This window comes from Lytechinus variegatus, chromosome 3, assembly GCF_018143015.1.
Source record: "Lytechinus variegatus isolate NC3 chromosome 3, Lvar_3.0, whole genome shotgun sequence".
Lineage (NCBI taxonomy): Eukaryota > Metazoa > Echinodermata > Echinoidea > Temnopleuroida > Toxopneustidae > Lytechinus > Lytechinus variegatus.
The window spans coordinates 38,465,738-38,486,136 of NC_054742.1; the positions used below are offsets into that span (position 1 = coordinate 38,465,738).

A 20,399-nucleotide genomic window follows, 5' to 3' on the forward strand; every position below is an offset into this window, starting at 1 on the left:
AAACAGACTAATCTTACAATGTAAAAAAAATACAATTTTAATAACTAAAAATAATAAAAAAATAGGAAATACAATTCAAGGGAAACCAAGGTGGTCTATATGTAAGATGGTTGTTCAAGTAAGTTTTACTTTTTTAACCTAAATACATATACAAAAAACGTCAGGAGCTTACAACATTGTAGAGACTTATGAATCCTGAAGCATACTCCAGATGATCAATCAACACGTCAATCACAAGAATTTCTGCAACCTGATCATACCTGATTAAAAATGGCAGCATTACCAGACACCAAAACCCCATCACACTGAGTGCTACCCTGTATCATGCCATACTGGGAGAGCCATCGTGATGTATCTAGCCTCGGTGGTCCATCAAAGCTATCTTTGAGCTGCTTCGATAGGGGGATACTTGGAACACAGAAGCTTCCAGAGTAGCCTGGGTCACATCTAAAGAAAATTACAAAGGCACATTTCAGCTGTGGTAACAATCACAGAATAAATTTAAACTGAATCAAACAAAATTACCTTTAAAAAAGTGTTTGTATTTGTATTAATCAATAGATTGTATTAAGTGATTTGGATACAAAATGATTATTTGCTAAATAGGGTAATTAAAAAATACAATGCATTCAGTCAGTATATGGGTCATTTCCAAAGTTATTATCGATACTCTTTTTCTTGTGTGCTTCTTGTGTTGGCAACCTTCAGCATATAAAATTGGTTTTCTTGATCAGGTATACTACTGCAAATAAAGAGAATTTCACATGGTGCAAATCACAAATGGTTCACTTTCACAAAGGATAATTTATTGCATCACCTGATCACATTAAGGTTATAAGCTATTATGTTCAACCTTGGTGTCAAATGTTCTTTTTATACCCTGAATCTGATGTGTTAGGTCCTCAATCATTATACCCATCTGAACCATTATAAATGAAAACCACTTACACACAATTTCCTCTCTTGCAATGCCCATGTCCAGAGCACATCCAGGGGCACCCACTGCCTAGATAGATATTATCAATAGCCCAGACATCACGGCCATTACGGAAGTCAGGCTGATGCCATCGGAACCTTGTGGATGTTGATCTATAGGAAGATGATTATAAACAATGAAATAGTAAAATAGTAAAAGAGAATGAATAATATGCAGCTTATCATCAGGGCCGATTACCATAGAAGTTACCACGTCAGTAACATTGACTTCCAGAAGGAACTGTCACAGAATTCTTGATTATGATTGGCTATTCATAATTGTTACCCATTGCATACAAAACTTACCATTATTAATTTTTATGAAATAGAGCTCAGATGTTCCTAAAAGTATTGTGAAAATATACTATATTACACAGTCTTACTAGACACTTTCCTCAAAATGAATTTATGGAGTTGAGTATGGATAGTGAAAGAAAAATATAACCAGTATTCATTTTACAATTTATATATATTCTCTGCTTTGGAATTGGTATGCATTGATTAGAATTTCAAAACTGGATATTCAAATGAACTTACATGGCAGCTTCAGGTAGGTACACAGTGACCCTTGTCCAATCAAGATGCATCTGAGAGAGGTAGACACTGCCCATCCCGTAACGACCACACCCCATATCAGGAGGACTACATGCCTCAGAAACTAGATGCCATGTCTGGCCCATGTCCAAGGAGTATTCTAACATGACGGCATAGGACGGAGAGGAGGGCGAGCCCCCACACCCCATGGTCAGTTCAAACTGCAGGAAGGCAGTCATGGTGACGTGAAAGTCCCAGGTCTCGGTGTAGCGAGGTACTCCTGTAATATGGCATTTATCAAAACTTCATTAGGTGTAATATACTTTGATAAGAGAAGCACCAAGGCATAGCCATTAAAAAATAAACACCCTATACATATTCAATCATTACCAATACCTTCTGAATTATCGTGCCATATGTATGTCAAAATGGAGATAAAAAATCATTCTTTTAAGATCTTTAAGGCACTTTTAAATCATTTCAGTCAAAATTAGAAATATAACTGTACAAAGTATTTTTGTGGCATACAAAAAGCAACAAACCATATATTCCCAAAAGGTGATTAAATTTAAAGAAATTTATCAACCGTTGCATTCCTTTCTCTTAAAGGTATTACCATTTGAGTGACTATTTAGGCCCTTCCTACCTGTCTCAAGTTTATCTAAATTTGCTAAACCCACAAAGATCATCCTTACCTAAACTTGAATCAAATACAAGGGCTTGTTGGGCTCCACAGTATGGTTTTGCTTGGCCTCCCATTGTCATATACCAACTATCACTAGCACCATCAGTAAAGGTATCCTCAAAGCCATATGATCTGGTCTCATTAGCACCTATCACTATGTTATCCAAGGCCCATTGTGCCCTCGGCATACCTGAGTTAGTTGTGAAAATAATGAAATCATTGGAGTTTATATACTCTTTAATTATCAGTTTCAAAATCACATTTGAATCAACATCATCATTATAATCAACATTGGCATCATCACAATCAACCTCTCCATAATTATCATGATCATAATCAGCCTCATTTTAATTACCATCATCACCACCATCATCTTTACATCATACGATTTCTCTTTACAATATCTTTATAGTAATGACTATAAACATGAAGTTGAGCTAGATGCTATTATGGTGGATACAGATATGCAGGTACAGGTGAATTAATGACACTTCAGAAATGTATATATTTGCATTATTCTTACTTTAGTATAGTTAATCATAAGGAGATGAAGTGGTCCAGTCACCGATCTCTAAGGGTTGACGGTTCAAATCACACCTGACACTACTGTCTTTTGGCAAGGCACTTACCCATGTTTGTAACTCTCCACCCAGGTGTGAAATGAGTACTCAGTTGAATACAAATGTCAATGTGATATCATTGTAAAGAACAGTCGCCAGGCCAGGTTTCTCCCCCAGGGATGGAGATGGTGTATTATATATGTGGACACTTTATGGTCCAATTAAAGCAGAGTAATAATAGAGTAACACCTTAGTTCTCAGTGCTGTCCACCCAATGCCAGATGGTGGATTGGGCAATGATCCACTATATAAACAGCAGTCTGTTCTTCTCTGCATTTGCATCTATTCATTTTGGATAGTTCTATGTTTCTCAGTAGGAACTTTAATTTCAACATAATGTATTTAATAAATCAAATTGTATACAACAGTTTTACAACTTGAATTAATTTCTTAGCCAAGCAGCATATCTATTAAAATTTATCTTTAATGGAAGTAATGAATAAACATTGACTCAAACTTTAGCTTACCAAGTGACACAAAAGGCTGCCACCATCTGAAGACAGTATCTGGTGTCTTAGCCCCTTGGGGCAAGTTAATGGTGACCTGAGTTGACCTTTCACCTAGCTGAGTGGGGTCAAGAACCTTCAGCATGTGCCACATGATTCCTGAGTTATTAGAGTACTGGACAATGACCGCCTCACTACGATCAATGGCTGGCATGCATCGGTCACCTTGGTCTATACTACCAATCTGGACATAGAACTGCACAATTCTGAATTAAAAGTGATAATATAACAGATTTTATGAAAATAGAAGAGCATGTCCATGAATATTTGCAAGCTAATTGTGACATCAAATACAAACAAATGATGTCTTAATGAAAGGAATCAGGGATGCCAAGTTAGAAGGCACAAAAATTCAATCTGACCTGCAAATCTATTTTTGATGTACATTTATTTTGGAATGTATGCTCTATGCATGCAATGGCATGAATGATTTGAATTCAGGTCTCATACTTTATGAAAAAAAAATGCATGTTTTCCATCATCTTGTAACAGGGTATTCATGTTGAAGTTAGACTTAAAACAACAGTACAATATCCAACTAAAGGAAATATCCACTAGTTCACAACACCTCAAAATGAAGTATTGTCAAATATCTTAAAGCAGGAAAAGTTCCCGCAAGAAGAGATATGATAACACAGTACAAAATATGGTGACTTACTTGATTGAAGTAGTATTGACAGGGTCAGTCTGAGCTTCTCTTGGTCCAGTGGAGCTGAAATAGAGAGAGTTGTCCATCTTGATGATTCCACACCCTTGACCAACATCAGCACCCAATGTATGGGACCATTGACCATCACTCTGTGGTCTCATAGCATCAAAGCCATCAATGAAACTATGTGGGTTGGATCCTTTGGGTGTACAGGATAAACCTAACAAAGAAAGAAAAAATATTGATTACATATTCATTTGTTTGATAAGATGATATAATGACCCTAAAAGCTTAAACCAACACTAGCAGCCAAGGTATGGGACCAATGACCATCACTCTGTGGTCTCATGGCATCAAAGCCATCAATGAAACTATGTGGGTTGGATCCTTTGGATGTGTAGAATAAACCTAACAAAGGATAGGAACAATTAATGATCATTAATTGTTTTATTTGATAAAAATAACCCTAAATCATAGATTAAAAAAGTCATATTATTTTCCAACTGATGGATTAAATTTGATGACCTTGCAATCTACGATTAATGCATAAAGCCAATAACTACCACTCTGTGGTCTCTTTGAATCAAAGTCATCAATGTGAATTGGTCCCTTTGGGTATGCATGAAGAAAGAAATTGGTAATTTAATATGTTTCCGATGTTATTTTTTCAAAGTATATTATAAGGCAAAACCACCTTCCAAAATGGCACATTTCTATATCATAGTACAAATGGGGAAAGAGCACAAAAATATACAACACCAATATGGGAGGGAACTTTGGCACCAATTACTAAGGCATCCAAAGCGAAGGCCTTTGATTGATCTAAACCCTGATGTATTATTAGTATTAAAGAACCTCACACTTCTCAAAATCATTGAAGTAAATTGACTCACTAGGCCGTATGTGTACTTACCATGATATCCTGAGTCACATTCACAGTCTCCATTCCTACACACACCATGTCCACTACAGTGACCAGGGCAGGATTGACCAATGTACACATCATCTAAACCAAAGGCCGGGGCCAGGGGATCTCCAGCCTGCCACCAACGGAACTGGACATTGCTGTGGTGAAGGGAGAAGAAAATCTATTGTGTCACTGGCAAGTATCAAACTAGTTGACAATGTGCAATGTAACCTTTTGGGATGAAATTATATGAGGTAGTTCCAAAATCATTATTGGGAATATAATAAAAAAAAAATTGGAAGGAGAGAAGGGAATTCTCCATACTTAACCACTCCTATTTAAACTCTGAAAAATATAACCCTTTCCTTATCTCCAAAACATCACCTACCCATTCTGTTCACAATAGATCTTTGCAGAAGTTTCAAATATAATATATTTCATACACCTCATATATTATGATATCATAACATTATTTACATTAACAATAATAACATTCACAACAAAAGCAATTTAAATAAAATTTATCATCGAAAGCAGTAAATAATTTATTGATTCATACCACTAAAGCTGGAGTGGTCAGCTTTTCCTCCCGGCTTTTCCTCCATATTATTCAATTATTGTTCCATGACCAAGAACAGACATTAATAGCATCAAAGTTTGAAGAAATTACCTCTGGCACTATAGAACATGCAACAACAACAACTACAGTGTGTTTACCTGTGTGTCATCTCACTCTGGACTGGAATCACAATCAGTCCCCAGTCATTGTACTTTCCAGAGTGGTAAATGCTCCCATCTCTCAGCTCTCCTCCCTGTCCATCACACTGTATCTCTCCTTCTGAGAAGGGATAACAGGGAGTGGTTACCAGCTCCCAATGCATACCACCATCAGTGGATTTCTCCAGGTAGACTGGGGCAAAGTGAGAGAATTCTTCTTGGCATCCCACCACAACCTACAGGAGCAGGGGGGTGTTACATAAAGTGATATGATTAATATTTACAATTGATTGCAACTTTATACCAGGGTTATGTAGTTAAACTTTATTGAACAATCGATTGCATCTCTTCTGTTTAATACAAAGCACAGACATCTTTGATTACATCTGCAGGTGATTCCACCATTCTCTCATGATACAATGTGATGACGACAAAATATACCACACAGTATCTAAATAATCTCTATTTGCATGTATTTGATCTTATTGGGTATTAAAGTCTACACTCTTTTACTTTTCTCATTATTTATCATTGCATATTTTGTACAAGTTGCTACAGAGAATTCTCTTTCAGGATTGATGTACAAGTATATCGTCACTTCATGAATAATCAGTCTATGTTTTTCACCACAAGAAAATGATGTTAATGTTTTCACTTGCTACCGAGAATATGTATCAACATTTTTCATATAAAACTAAGTAAATCAATGTAACTTTATAATGGCTTATTGTATAGTGCTTAAAACTTCTTGCACTTCACCCATCATAACGTGGTTGAATTATATCAGGGGCCAAATATTCAATCGTGAGAAAGAAAGATACTACCTACCTTGAACTGAACGACATCTCTGGTGGTAAGCTGCATGGATCTGGTGACAGCAAACCTGTCCTCACCTACAGCATCAAAGTACAGAGCTGGACCCCTTGACCCACAGAATGTACCTACTTGACCACTGCTCGTCGACATCCAGATATCTGGTAATGGACTGTCATTCTGATCAGAAATGGTAGAAATATTTTAGGATCAGTATTAGCAATAGAATACATTATTACTTAATTTTTCATGCATGATTAATGACCTTCATTGGAAGTTAGTTCAAAGTCTTAGATCATTTTTATTCCAATTATCTGAAACTGATAGCTGATCTTTGTAGAATTCTCACTGTTAACAAGCATCTGATTGGAAAATTAAATATTTTTCCAAATATGATTAGGATATAGGAAATACATTATGTTACAACAGGAAAAATTGGGGAAAACTCAAATAGTACTATAAACTGTTACTAGTCATTCATATCTTATGAATAGCTTCATGAAATTGCCTCCACGTAGGAATTTCAGCTGTCAACTATTAAGGTACTGCCACATACCACAGTCTAAGGTAAGGTCTGCAATGTCTATTAGGTGGTCAATTTTCCAATTATTGTCAAATGACAGACAAAGATATCTAAAGATTCAATTTCCATATACATCTATCATCCAGCAGAAAAACAAAATAATTAGTCAAATAGTCATAAACAATATTTCTCAGATGGGATCTGAATTGAAGTATGTGACATGGCCTTAATCTCAAACTAACTGTATGTTGCATTTACCACAAATGAAGCTTCCAATGACTGGAGTCTAAAATCATTTCCAATGAAGATATCATCTATTGCCCATTGGCTAGTGTAAGCTCCTGCATGTCGAGGCTGCCTCCATCGGAAACGGGTTGCAGGAGATTGAGCTCCAGGTGGTAGCTCCTTGCGAACAAATCTAAGATAAACAAAGATCAAGATGTTATGAGATTACATCACAGTAAATTTTATTCAAGGTGTGCATAATCATGGAGACATCTTTCATTCAGAATTACCCATTTGTAATCACAAAATGTACTTCCTATGTTTGAAAATTAGGAATTCCTACTCTTCCCTGAATGACAACTGCATATTATGTCCATAAAACTTCTTTACCTGAAAAAAACTAGGCCTAAACTGTGGTGGACTCAGCATACACTTTCAAATTTAAAATAATAAGATAAGATAGTCATGTTTAGAAAGCAAATTCCTAAATTTCTATCGAGGTCTATATTTCAATTTTCAACCCCCCCCCTATTAAGAAATAAATAAAAACATAAACACATGCATGTCTGTCAAGGTATTTTATCTTCCTCCTAAATTTGGATTGCTGCACAAACTCAGGATAGTTGATGAGAATCATCAACACCAAACTCGATAAACGGTCTTAATGAGAACTAACCTTGGCATGGTGTAATCTTGGTAGTATAATTCCAGCAGGTCCACCCATGAAACACCACCATCAATGGAATACTGCAGGAGAACACCTTCCGATCTCTCAGTAGCCCTCCTACAGGCGCTCCTCCCCTCATCACTACCAATCTCGATATAGAACTGAATGTAGCTAGGTTCTACCGTACTCATATCATGGCTGACCAGCTGCCTTACGCCAGGCTATGGATGAAGAATAAGGAATTATTTTGAAAGTCTGATTACAAAAAACTTCTTGTAATCTTTTAAGTTGTTACCAAAATACAAAATCCTTGATGTGGAATCCTCAGTTGGGAACAAGATCATCTTCTGACTTTAGCCTCCAGGTTTTGCAAGATGTGCTACAGGAGGATCATGATCCCCAACAGCCTATGACCTTCCGCTATCACCAACAGATCGAAAACACACCCAGCTATAAATACCTCAAGCTGTCAGCTTAAAATTTAAGCCTATCTACATAATACTATCGCGGGACCATCAATCCTTCACCGTTTTCTTGCATGACCCAACAGTCCAATTCTACAGGCATTGGGAAAGTCACAGACATCACATTAATTGTCAAAAGCATTGATAGAACAAAAAGCTACACCAAGCCTAGCAGATCAGTATTCTGCTAAGCTTTGTTACACTCACCATGTTGAGAAGCAATACAGGTACTCTCTGTGGTTATACGGAACGACTTTTACTTTAAGCTGCCATCTACTGTGACCTTGTATCAGAGTCAGGATGTTGTTTGGTAAACAAAAGTTTTGGATAGTGTAACAACTTTAGTGGTACTTACGCCATGGAAGTAAAGAGAACAACCAGAAGATACTGTGCCACATCCATGACCAGTGCACTTGATGCTAGCACCCTGGATGATGGTCCAGTCAGCATTGATAGCAGATGCATCCTCAAAGTTAGACTGGATAGCATTCAGTCTAGGGTCATCTGGCAGACAATTGGCTCCACTGTAGCCTCTATCACAACTGGAATAAAAAAAATCAATCTCAGAGATTGAATAACATATCCATCTTCCTGTTATGACATGTCCATATATAAGTCTGTCTTCCCTCAAGGTGTCAAAATAAATGTGTATCATACACATTCCTATAAAAAATTTGGCACAAAATAATTGATCTTGAGTTCCAAGGCGAGCATGTCAAATTACATCATGAGATCATATAATACGAGTCATGACATAATAATGAAATCAGGATTAGGTTTAAAAGAAATTTAATTGTAATGAAAACCCGACACATTTACATCACCACTGCCATCACAACCAACACCACAACTACTACCACTACAATCACCATTAACATCATCATCATCACCATTATCACTGCCATCATCATCATCACCATCATCACCAACATCATAAACTATCACCATCATCAACATAATCACCATCACTATTTTCATCATCATTTCCTAAGTTTTATTTTATCTATTTCATTAAATGTAAGGTAATTGTACCATCAATGTTTATACCTGCATATGCCTTCCTGGCAAACACCATGGCCATGACACATATCAGGACATTGTTCTCCCACATACAGATGTCTAATGGCCCATGTTGCTCCATCCACATGATGGGATTGGCGTAGTCTGAATCTGGTCACGGAAAACCTAAATTGAAAAGAATAACAACACTGATAATTCATTAAAGGAATCTCATGAAACGAAAATCAACTCTTTCCATTACAGCTCTATATCACATCTCAAGTTTTATTTTATTGGGGGTGTATCAAATTGCTAAGGTCTGTCTAACAGTTGTGCTTAAATTTCCGGTTGTATGTGGTATATAATTCATCTCCGGGTGTTAATTTCCTTCAGCAAGAAATTCTTCCACAAAGAGCTGCACTCAACCCAGGTGAAGTAAATGGGTACCACTAAATGCTTAGCATCAATAATTGCAACTCAGCTATGATGGTAATAAAATTAAACAATGTAAAGCTTAGTAGAATCAACATGGCCTTCATTGGCCCATAGATACTGTACTTCACACCGTAAGTGACCAATAACAATTTTGTATTAAATATCTGACCTAAGTCTTGCAGGAAGAGGGAGACTAATCCTGGTCCATTCTGTATATTCTGTTGAATGATACTGAGAGCCTTGTCTATAAGTTGCACATCCTACATCACCGGGCATACAGGATGGGACTACATCATGCCAAGTTAATCCATGGTCTGTAGAATACTCCAGATTGATGGAGTAATTATGTCCTGAGAGGAACAGAAAAAGAATGATAAAAAGAATTTATAACAGTCTATTAAACAGAGGTAGTCAGATATCAAGTAGAAAATATTATCCTGATGGAATGAGTCTCATCCTAGTGTTTTATCAGCAATAACTTAACTTATAAGATTAAATACAAGTCATTAAGTATAAAAAAGGGTGACATAAATAGGTGGCCAAGAACAGCAGTACATGACACATGGAGACCATGACTGATCTCCATGCCATTCTTCTTAACGGTGTGGTGGTTATATCTTCATCAATAACTCACCAATTGGCTTATGAAGTCTCGCAGTTCCAGTCTGACCTGAAGGATTTTATTTTCTATTTAAATAGCAGCTGAATCTATGAATTTGATCTTTAATCCTAGACACAATGTTAACTGTCATTAATTATCAATATTAATTACCTATCCTCCGCTGCTGTCCACAGCCTACAGCAAGATAGAATTGAATCATGAAAGAAGCTCCAACCTGAAGGGATTGGGTTTCCAGGATTGAAGCACCGCTGGAGTGGGATTGGCCGGGTAAACTGTGGAACACAATAAAACAGCATAATTTAACAACACCAAAATTCATTTTCTCATCACAACCTTACATCATGCAACATCTAATGCTATACAATTTTCATCTGCATAATTGGGCTTGATTTGTTGCTTTTTATCACAAATAATTATGTTGAAGTGAATGACAATATCAAAAGAATCAATGATATAAGCTTTTCTAAATATCCCTTTACATCACCTGGGGAGCATTTCATGACAGGATTTGATGACCACAAGGTAACTACAGGAAACTTCATCCACAGGCAAACTTACACAAGTGCAGGACCAATGTTGCATGCCTCTCCTATCTGACCAGTGTGGAATGTGAGAGCTCTTCGGACTTCCCTGTGGTCACTAAAATCCAGATTAATGTTGTTCCGGAGAGTCATTGTCATGGCGATATCATCCAAAGCCCAAACTCCTTGGTTCTCTCCTCCATTTGAAGGCTGCCACCATCTTATCATACAAGCATCACCCTTGGCAACTGGGTTGAGATGGATCAGGACAGCTCTGTGGTGTGGAGGAGAAAAACAAGTCAGTGTTTATTCCATTTTAACTGACACATTCCTTTAAAGACTAACACAGAGACTTTGGATTGGAAAATAGAAAGGTAAGTCTTAAACCTTTTAAACAGGGTGATGTACTGAAATTAATTATTGTACTTGAATCTTTAGTATTTTTTTTCATTGATGTTACAGTTTGGATTATAATATTCCAAAAGCTTTAATGAAAACTATGTTGAATTTAAGTTATCTCAGATACCAAAAACAAATGGCAAGTTTCAAATTGGCATCCTAGTCATTAAACATTTATTCTGACCAGTGATGAAAATCTCACAGCAAGAACTGATGAAAACGTTCTCCCTACCTGGCTGTCCTGTAGGCATTATATTCCATGACCTTGATAAGATTCCAGTGGATACCATTATCACAAGATGATAAGACAAGAACAGATTCAGAAGCATTGACTGCTGGAGAACAGGAGCCTGACGATCCATGACTACCTATCCGAACTGTGAACTGCAAATACCTGATGTATGAAAGGAGATTACAAACTTTATTTCAGTACAAATGTGATCCTAGCTTCCATTTGCATATCAGTGTGTTGGTCACATAATTACCTAGTGAAACAAAGGAAAACTTCATTTGTCATGACTTCCTTATGTTATATATGATATAGATATTTTTTACATTATGCTCTTTTTTCTCTCTATTCAAATTGACTTGCTTTTTATGGGGACTCATTGGCCTTTCAAACATATAAAATACAACTTTATGAGATATAACGAGAACTGACAAGTACGAAGATATGCCGACCTCATGGCCTGTATAAAAAAAATTATAATATAGGATTTGAATAGACACGTATCCACCTTGCTAGGTGCTCAAGGCGCTCCTATATTACCCCGGCTAAGCTAGTCTACTGATTCTGGTGCGCACAGCTTTTTGAGGAGAAGATGGGGAAATTGATAGAACAAAACATGAATAATATATGTATACCTAAAAATAATAATAATAATAGGCATTTATATAGCGCCATCTATCTAGAAATATTCTATTCCGAGGCGCGTTATTATTATTATTATTATTAAAACTGTATGATTTCAATACCCAAACATGATGGAAGGCATATTTCAATGTCAAGTCAATGTATAGGCCTACCTGACATTAGTTGTGTTGATCTCTTGCGTGATGAGTTCCCTACGGCCCTGCTGATTGAATACCAGAGCTTTACCAGAAGCCAAGACTCCACATCCATACCCAATAGAGCCTCCTTGGATGACACTGAACTTCTCATGCTCATCAAACTCAGGGGTGAAGGTCTCAAACTTCTCTGTCAGGTTTCCAAGTAAATCACTTACAGAGATTTGACAGTTGACACCAGAGTATCCCTGATCACACCTGGAAACATATGAATTAGTAATCAAACCACTTGGTTGATAACACCTATTCATGGACTGGTACAAGTCACAATTCTGAAACCTACCAGGATAAAAGCTAAATTTGTATACATGAATGTCCTGTAATCATAATTTATCTAATATGATGTAGAAGAGAACTTTTAGAACCAAAGATGGCAAACCAAAGGTCATACAAATACCTTTGCGGAGCTCTCTTTAGAATGTATTCTCGTACATCATAACTATTTGATGAAAAATCATGGTACAAAAGATTCTTTTTTACAGAGGACATAGCTAAGCCTTTAAAACTTAATCATACTCATATTTGAAACAGATATTTTTGACAGAATTGTGATTACTTTGCTACAAACTCACCTGCATCCGAGATGTGTACATCTGCCATGTCCATTACACATTACAGGTCCACAAGCATCACCAATGTAAACTGTACATCATAAAACATTACAAAATCAAATCAATAAAATATTTGCATTCATATTCTTGATATTCTTTTTTATTACTTGAGACAGTTTCACAAAGCTGTTCATCAATTACAGACAACTTAATGGGAATGCTTTTTTCCAATTACCATATTTTTCTTTCAAATATTGAATTTTCCATTTAGATGCTTGTAAACATATTTAAAGCCTATTTTGAAAGAAAAAGAAGCCTCTTTAATGAGTTTAGAATTGGTCTTAATATAAGGATGAAAATGAGAGAAACATTAGAAAATTGACAGTAATCCGCTAAAAATAACAGTTATGAATATCATATTTCAATTTTGTGACATCATATGCTAGCAGTACAGTCATCATTAAAAGATAGATTAACCAAAACCACCTGTACTTGTTAAAGTGGACTTTCCCCTGAATATAAATCTTACCATTATCCACAGCCCATTTAGTATTTGAGGAATCATGGGTATTTTGTCGCCATCTAAACCTTGTCTGCTTCATCAAGGCAGCTGTAGACAGTGGAATTGTAACTCTCCTCCATCTGAATGTGAGAAAGTAAACAATTAAAAAGTGAAACTATGAAGACAAGAATGTATTTTCTGTGTATTTCTTTCAATAAAATTCAAGTTATTTTACAAGTTATCCACAACAATTCTTTAAAAAATGAAAAAATTGATTCATTACATGCATACCAAAGATTTCATAAGATAAACAGAAGCTGTGGCCACTATGATTAAATACAAAGCCAGTAAAAAAGAAGAATAGAAAAGAAAAAGAATATATTCCTTTCACCCAAATTTCAGAAATAATGCATAGCAAAGAATGAACAACTATGTATAACATAGGTCCCAGGAACCAACAAACATACTTTCCAGAGAAGTCTCCCGTAGAGTACACACTATCATCAGGAGTCATTACACCATCACAAACACCAGGCAAACATTCCTGACGAACTAGAGACCAGGATCGTCCCATGTCTGTTGAAAACTCCACCCTCACTTCAGTGTCTTCTGCTTCTGAGCCACACTGTAGGTTCAGACTAAACTGTAGATGCATCATTGGATGTGTAGGGTGGGTCGGCAGAAGGACAAGGTCGTCAATGGCCCAAACATTGCGGTTCAAGCCATTGTGACGGGGTTGAGAGAGACAGAACTTGGTAGATGGAGACTGGATTGTGGGTGGCAGGGCAACGGAGACAAGCTGTGGCTTCTGTAGAATAAAGTATGACCATTCATTGATTGTGATAACAAGGAGATATTTTTATAAAGGTGGATCTATCCACATCAATGCAAGAACAAAAAAGGAATTATAAATACCTAAGATGAAAGCTGCTGTATAAACAAAGGAGAAAGCTAACAGAGACTTCTTACTGAAAATCAATCAATTCAAAACATGTTTGGTTGACGACGACGAGACTAAATTATTCAAAAGGGAATAAACTACTGAATGTCATAACATATAAACTATGAAATATGCAATGATTAAACAAATTATTACAATTCTGTCAGATAACATTGCATCTTCCTACTTCATAGAATGTTAAACATAAGCAAACTTAACAATGTGTTACCATGGAAAATTAGGTCTTAATCACATTATATAAGCTCCATCTCCATATCACTAATATCATGTACATCCATAATTTAACAGGATGTACATTAAAAAGGTCCAGTTACATTAGTTCAATACCTTGTGTGAATCATGGGGTAAGATGTGCAGCAGTACCGGTGAACTGTGGCCAGACACCTGGGCATATACAGAGACCTGGACTTGCTCGGAATCTGCAGGGTCACATGATCCACCACCTGACAAGGTGCAAGGAGCATGAACAGAGAGGTAGCAATAAGAGGGAGAGAGAGGGAGGGGGGGTGATTATGTTAAAAATAGAAAGCAGAAAAAGCAAATCAAGAGAGAAAGAAAAAAATAGGTACCCTACATGAATTGTGAAGTAGCAATTTTCATGCCATCTACATGACAAGAAATTATAACAAAAGTTTCACTGACTGGAATATGAAAAGATATTACATCTTTGGCATTTGAATGACAAAGGGAATAAAAGAATTTGAGCATCTCAATAACTAGAAGTGCATTTATCTTCAGTATCTTGAAGCAGATGGTACTTACAATAAGAAAGAACATCAACTATTACACTTACCCATGATGTAATAAAAGCGTAGGTTACCCATGTTGCTTGTATTGAGGTATGGAGTACAGACTTGTCTCTCATCTAAGCCATTCATGACAAGTGAGTTGTTGGTATGCACAATATCACACATCTGACCAATCTCTGCACCAGATACTTCCCATCTGTGGGGTAAAAATAAGAATTGTGCCTGGTGATTTTCATATGAATTGGAAAATGATTTTAAATAAATGTATCAAAAAGACAAGTAAAACACCAATGTGATGATGATGAGAAGGAGGAGAAAGAGGAAGACGATGATGATGATGTAGATGATGATGATTATGATGATAATAAAGTAGATTTATATGGAGATGATAATGATGATTATAGTGATAATAAAACCCCGAAGTAATATTTCCATGATTAAAAATAACTTGTCATTATTTAATGCCAATCAGGAATGACACAATGATTAGCATAGATGTATGAAGCTTAGCAGATCAATGGAAGCATCAACAAACAGTACTACAGATTTTCAAAAAATAAAATATTCCTTTGCACATTTCTACCAATGAGAAGAATACATTTGAAATATTTTATCAACTCACTCATTTAGATCATCCATGGTCTCAAATCCCTCTGAAAAGCCTGGTCTACCAATATCTTGCCACAGATTGAGGTCTTGTGATGTTACAAACTGGTATTCATTAGTTTCCTTTTCTTCCTCACCATGAAAATAAAGTGTATTCCCTCTGGATTGACACTTTTCCTTGGTGATGAAGAGAGGAGAGAATATTGATTCATACATTCTACTGTTGGTATTCTGATACAATAAATCAATATCTTAAAAAAAAATGCAACTTCTTGTTGAGGAAGAGTGAGAGAGAAAAATAGAAAGAGAGAGAGAGAGAGATGGGGAAGACTGATAGAAAGAGACAAGAAAACTGATAGAAAATGAAGAAAAAGAAACTTGATACAGATACACGAAAATACAAATACAAATGAACAAAAAATAAGATAGTAGACTCTGAATGAATATGGAAGAGAGAAATAAAAATGAAATAAAATGAATTAAAAAGTGAGAATATACAAGAGAAAAAGATCAAATTAAATGTAGAAAGAATAACAGAATAAATATAAGATGAATTAAAATGTATCAATCTAATTAAAAAGAATTCAAGAAAATATAAGATGACATTCCATGAAATGTAGAGATGATGAAGTTAGCCATAGTAGAAAAATAACCATATTTCACAACTAAAAAAGTTGCAAACCAAAGATTAAACTTACTTGAATGGCACCGTTTGGGAAGAAGAGCCAACTGGTAGGATCCACAGGATCAAAGTCCTCTTGTAGTGAAGTTGGTCTATGAGCCAGGTTAGTAATGAGGACATTGTCTAATGCCCAACAGCCTCTGTAATGATGGGCATCCATAGCGAGATCCTGATGAAAGCGAAGGGAGACCTCTTCAGTCCTCGCTGCTAGAGGCAGATGGACAATGTGGATGCTTGTGCTGCCATCGGAGGGGGCCCTAAGGTGTTACAAGAGGATATCTTATTAGTTTCAATTCTTAATGAGTTTGGAATGATTAATTGTGTAAGGAGAAACATTAACTGAATGAAGATTAAAAAATTATGAAGCAAGCCCATTAAAATTGATTACAAATTTACAAATCTCTTAATAAACCTCTTAAGATTCTTAAGATCTATAATGAATAAATCATGTCTCAAAGTACCCATATGTAAATATCCTCCAACATTAATAACAAAAACTAATAGGCTGTTCGCCTTTCCCCAGTGTCAAACATACAAATTCAAATTTGTTTTTAATCCTGTCACTGTCAATTTCTCTAAAGTACTTCAAAATCACTTAAATGTCTTCTAAGACAATTAAGATAAATTCGTAAAAATTACTACATGGTATCTGTAATTGTAACTTATTTGCTAAATGCAATGCTTACAAATCCTATTACAGTAGTGGTTAGGACTGGATGACAAAATTACCAAAAGAGTAACCCTTATGCAACATGACCCAATTGTCAGAAATTAATGGGAAGTATGAGTATTTCTTCTCACCTGATCTTATCTATAATATGCCAATCAACCTTGGTATGAACGGCATAGGAAATGGTTATGCTGTAATCATCGGTTCCTGGTCTACAGTGACCTGAACCTGAAATAAATAATGAACATGAATGGAAATGAAGTCCTGCAAGTCTAAAAATCAATCAATAAATTATCTAATTTGATCTTTTCACAGTGCAATTCAGCAAGCAGGCAATTAAGAAATATCCTGTGTAGAATGCTAAGAAACTGTGTCATACAATTTTTTTCAAACCACAATTTGATTTCAATGAATCTATGCTCTACTTTTTATAAGTTCTGGTCATGGGGGGCGGGGTTGATGGATGGGAAGGGTGGATTGATGGATGGAAGAAAGTATGGACAGATGGATGGATGGAGAAATGAATTAATAAACAAATTGACTGAATCTTACTGATAGCAAACTGGAGAGCTGAAGCAGTAGTTGTATTGAGATGGACAGTATTGAGTTCTCGTTGTCCAAAGGAATCACAAAATACAGCAGATTTACCATGAAGAACAGACCCACATGTATCACTGATGTTACCTCCATATATCTCTGACCTAGGTAATAAACATGCAATCATTTAATAGTGGAATCAAACAACAACAGATATAGATATATGCAGATATATATCAGGAGTTATCCGTAATATTCTTATCTGTACTTTTTATTTTTGTGCACATTATTTTACAATTTATTTGAAAATACTTTATTCATTATTATTCAACATTTAATGCATATGACCAACCTTACTGATCCAGTTAATCTCATCATCAAAAGCAGGATGCACCATCATCACAATGCATTTATCTGTTCAAAGCGTCTATTAAACAAAGCAAGCACTAATGTGTGTATCATTATCTTTACCCATTAGCATGCTAATATTTTTGTTTTGAAAAGGAGAAGTCTACACAACTCCTCGACAATTAATGATAACATCGATGACTATCTTAAGTTGAAATTGACTGGATCAATCTCAACTCTTTATACAACAGGACCCTGCCATGTACAGTTGAGATCAATCTAGGGATTAAATTGCATAGATCACAAGCATTTATTTACAACATATGGTCAGGAGGGGGGGGGGGTGATCTTCAACATTTGTCATATGACAACTATCCATGGTTTAATTGGCAAGGAAGCAGAAGTGACAGACTGTTACTGTGGTAACCGTCTGATGATGACAACTTGTCAGTGCTGACAACTTTCATACCATTTTTTTTCATCACATTATATATTTACCATATTGTGTAGTCCAGTTCAGGTGAGGAATCAAAATCATCTCTGAGAATTACACCATCACTGTGTATCATGGCTAAACAAGGACATCAAAGGAAGGAGAATTAGGAGATCCATATCATTATAAGGCAATGAATTGTTCAATAATGCAAATGGACACATTCATACTGGTTCACAAGATTAGAGAGTATGCTATTTAGCTTCTTTTGTCATGGCACTTAAAACAAAAAGGGTAAGTATGTATAATAAAATGTATAAAAACAAAAACATTTTTTTCACTTTACAGACACCATAATTATTCATACACTCAAAAATGTATATTACTTATACTATGCAACGTTGATCACATTAAGATGTATCCTTTTGCCTTAATTACAGTGATCTCCTGGCCACTGTAATGTTACAAAGAGTTATGATTGACCCAATCAACCTCAACTATATGGAAATCCATCATGTCATATTTTGATTCTTCAGGAAATTTACACAATATCCTATGTAAACAAAAAGAAGCACACTTATTTTTCCCCAAAAACAATGAATGTACACCCTGTATGAATATACAACATATTAATAAGATCTTTTGAAGAAATATGCATTTTAGATGTTGACATTGCTGGCTTTCCTTAGTTGTGGTTGATGGGATCAATTAAAACTTTTTGTAAGACAGGGCCCAGGTCTACCTAACTACATAGCCTCTTGATATGTGTGGTATTTGAACTACTTGAACTTTAACATGACTGTGATCCTCCTTTCAACCTACAATCTCAAATCAAAGGGGGGGGGGAACACGTATAATTCTGAAAAGCAATCCTTGAGGTAAAAGGAGAAATAATACATAAGGAACATTTATCAAAATAACCTTTGATAGGAGATGAGACAGGCAGTCTGCAATTCACAAGGACAAAAATTAAAAGCAAAAGGATTTCAATAAAGCCTCAACAATTGGCCCTGTCCTTTGTACTACGGATGGTCATAGGAGTGCCATTACCCTTTAGAACTCGACTGGCTAAATGCTCCTGAACATTTTGAATTCAGGATTTCTTCACCAAACTTGGGCATTAGTAGATAAATACATGGTAAGAATGAGGTTTAACTATACCTAGTTGTGGTCTGAAGGGAGATGGGGTAGGCATTCCTGTCTCACATAGCTGTAGGGCCATTACATCCTTGAAGAGAAGATGTTGATATGATACTGCTGTCACCCTGAAGACAGGAGACATGGAGAAAGGGGAGGTTGGTTCAAATATTAAGGGCTTCATATCATCAAGCTTATATGTCAAAATGACCTTAATTATAAAACTGTATAGTGTTATCCCTCTTTTGACATAAACACTGTAAGATAAATCGTTTGAAGGAAAATATAAAAAACTTTGATATGAAATCCTGTAAGCAAAAGGAAAGTGTATTAAAAAACAGATCAACAGATGTGAAAGAAATGAGAATGGGAGATAGAGAGCAGGTAGGGGAGGGAATAAGAATTTTGTTACACTATACTTATATTAGCAAGTTATGTTAAGAGAGTACGGTAGACTAAGTGAAGCGAAAAAAGGGATATGATCCGCAAATGTTTCAAAACTTATGTGATGGACCCATAAAAAAGAAGATTTGGTGTAGAGGAGAAGAACTTAAATAAGAATGAAATAAGGCATACTTTGAATTAAATAGAGTTTCAATATCATATCTCATTTTCTTATCTTCCTTTTCTTTTGCTTTTTTTTTGGGGGGGCAGGAGTCTTGTTGATTCAATATATCAAGCTTGCTCTATAACTAAACCAACCAAGCATGGACATGTTAAAGTTAAATAAATACATAAATACCAAAAAAAAACAAGAAACCAACCTCAAAACATTCATAAATTGAGATAAAAACATCTGGAAGTTGTCTGGATTGAACAATGAAGGTCAAAGATGAGCAAAAAGATATCATCTCAAATCAAAATGTCGTCTGAGATGACTTGGGGAAAAAATCA

The 20,399-nt window shown here is 35.8% G+C and overlaps 1 protein-coding gene across 1 annotated transcript in view; it reads right to left on the minus strand.

Annotated features, from left to right (window-relative positions):
* The window catches only part of LOC121410965 (reelin-like), a 51,382-nt gene that overhangs the window by 19,995 nt on the left and 10,988 nt on the right, over positions 1-20,399 (minus strand). The window contains exons 5-33 of the mRNA XM_041603376.1: positions 19,530-19,633; positions 18,434-18,506; positions 17,603-17,751; positions 17,182-17,278; positions 16,397-16,637; positions 15,715-15,875; positions 15,137-15,288; positions 14,671-14,786; positions 13,850-14,190; positions 13,410-13,522; positions 12,902-12,971; positions 12,288-12,527; positions 11,494-11,655; positions 10,900-11,136; positions 10,492-10,613; positions 9,889-10,069; positions 9,333-9,470; positions 8,641-8,827; positions 7,831-8,042; positions 7,188-7,347; positions 6,422-6,586; positions 5,594-5,829; positions 4,883-5,034; positions 3,979-4,189; positions 3,282-3,526; positions 2,205-2,384; positions 1,513-1,789; positions 949-1,089; positions 261-447 (exon numbers count right to left, since the gene is read on the minus strand). Coding sequence (XP_041459310.1) covers positions 261-447; positions 949-1,089; positions 1,513-1,789; positions 2,205-2,384; positions 3,282-3,526; positions 3,979-4,189; positions 4,883-5,034; positions 5,594-5,829; positions 6,422-6,586; positions 7,188-7,347; positions 7,831-8,042; positions 8,641-8,827; positions 9,333-9,470; positions 9,889-10,069; positions 10,492-10,613; positions 10,900-11,136; positions 11,494-11,655; positions 12,288-12,527; positions 12,902-12,971; positions 13,410-13,522; positions 13,850-14,190; positions 14,671-14,786; positions 15,137-15,288; positions 15,715-15,875; positions 16,397-16,637; positions 17,182-17,278; positions 17,603-17,751; positions 18,434-18,506; positions 19,530-19,633 — 5,050 coding nt within the window. The remainder of the gene's footprint in view (positions 1-260; positions 448-948; positions 1,090-1,512; positions 1,790-2,204; positions 2,385-3,281; positions 3,527-3,978; positions 4,190-4,882; positions 5,035-5,593; positions 5,830-6,421; positions 6,587-7,187; positions 7,348-7,830; positions 8,043-8,640; positions 8,828-9,332; positions 9,471-9,888; positions 10,070-10,491; positions 10,614-10,899; positions 11,137-11,493; positions 11,656-12,287; positions 12,528-12,901; positions 12,972-13,409; positions 13,523-13,849; positions 14,191-14,670; positions 14,787-15,136; positions 15,289-15,714; positions 15,876-16,396; positions 16,638-17,181; positions 17,279-17,602; positions 17,752-18,433; positions 18,507-19,529; positions 19,634-20,399) is intronic.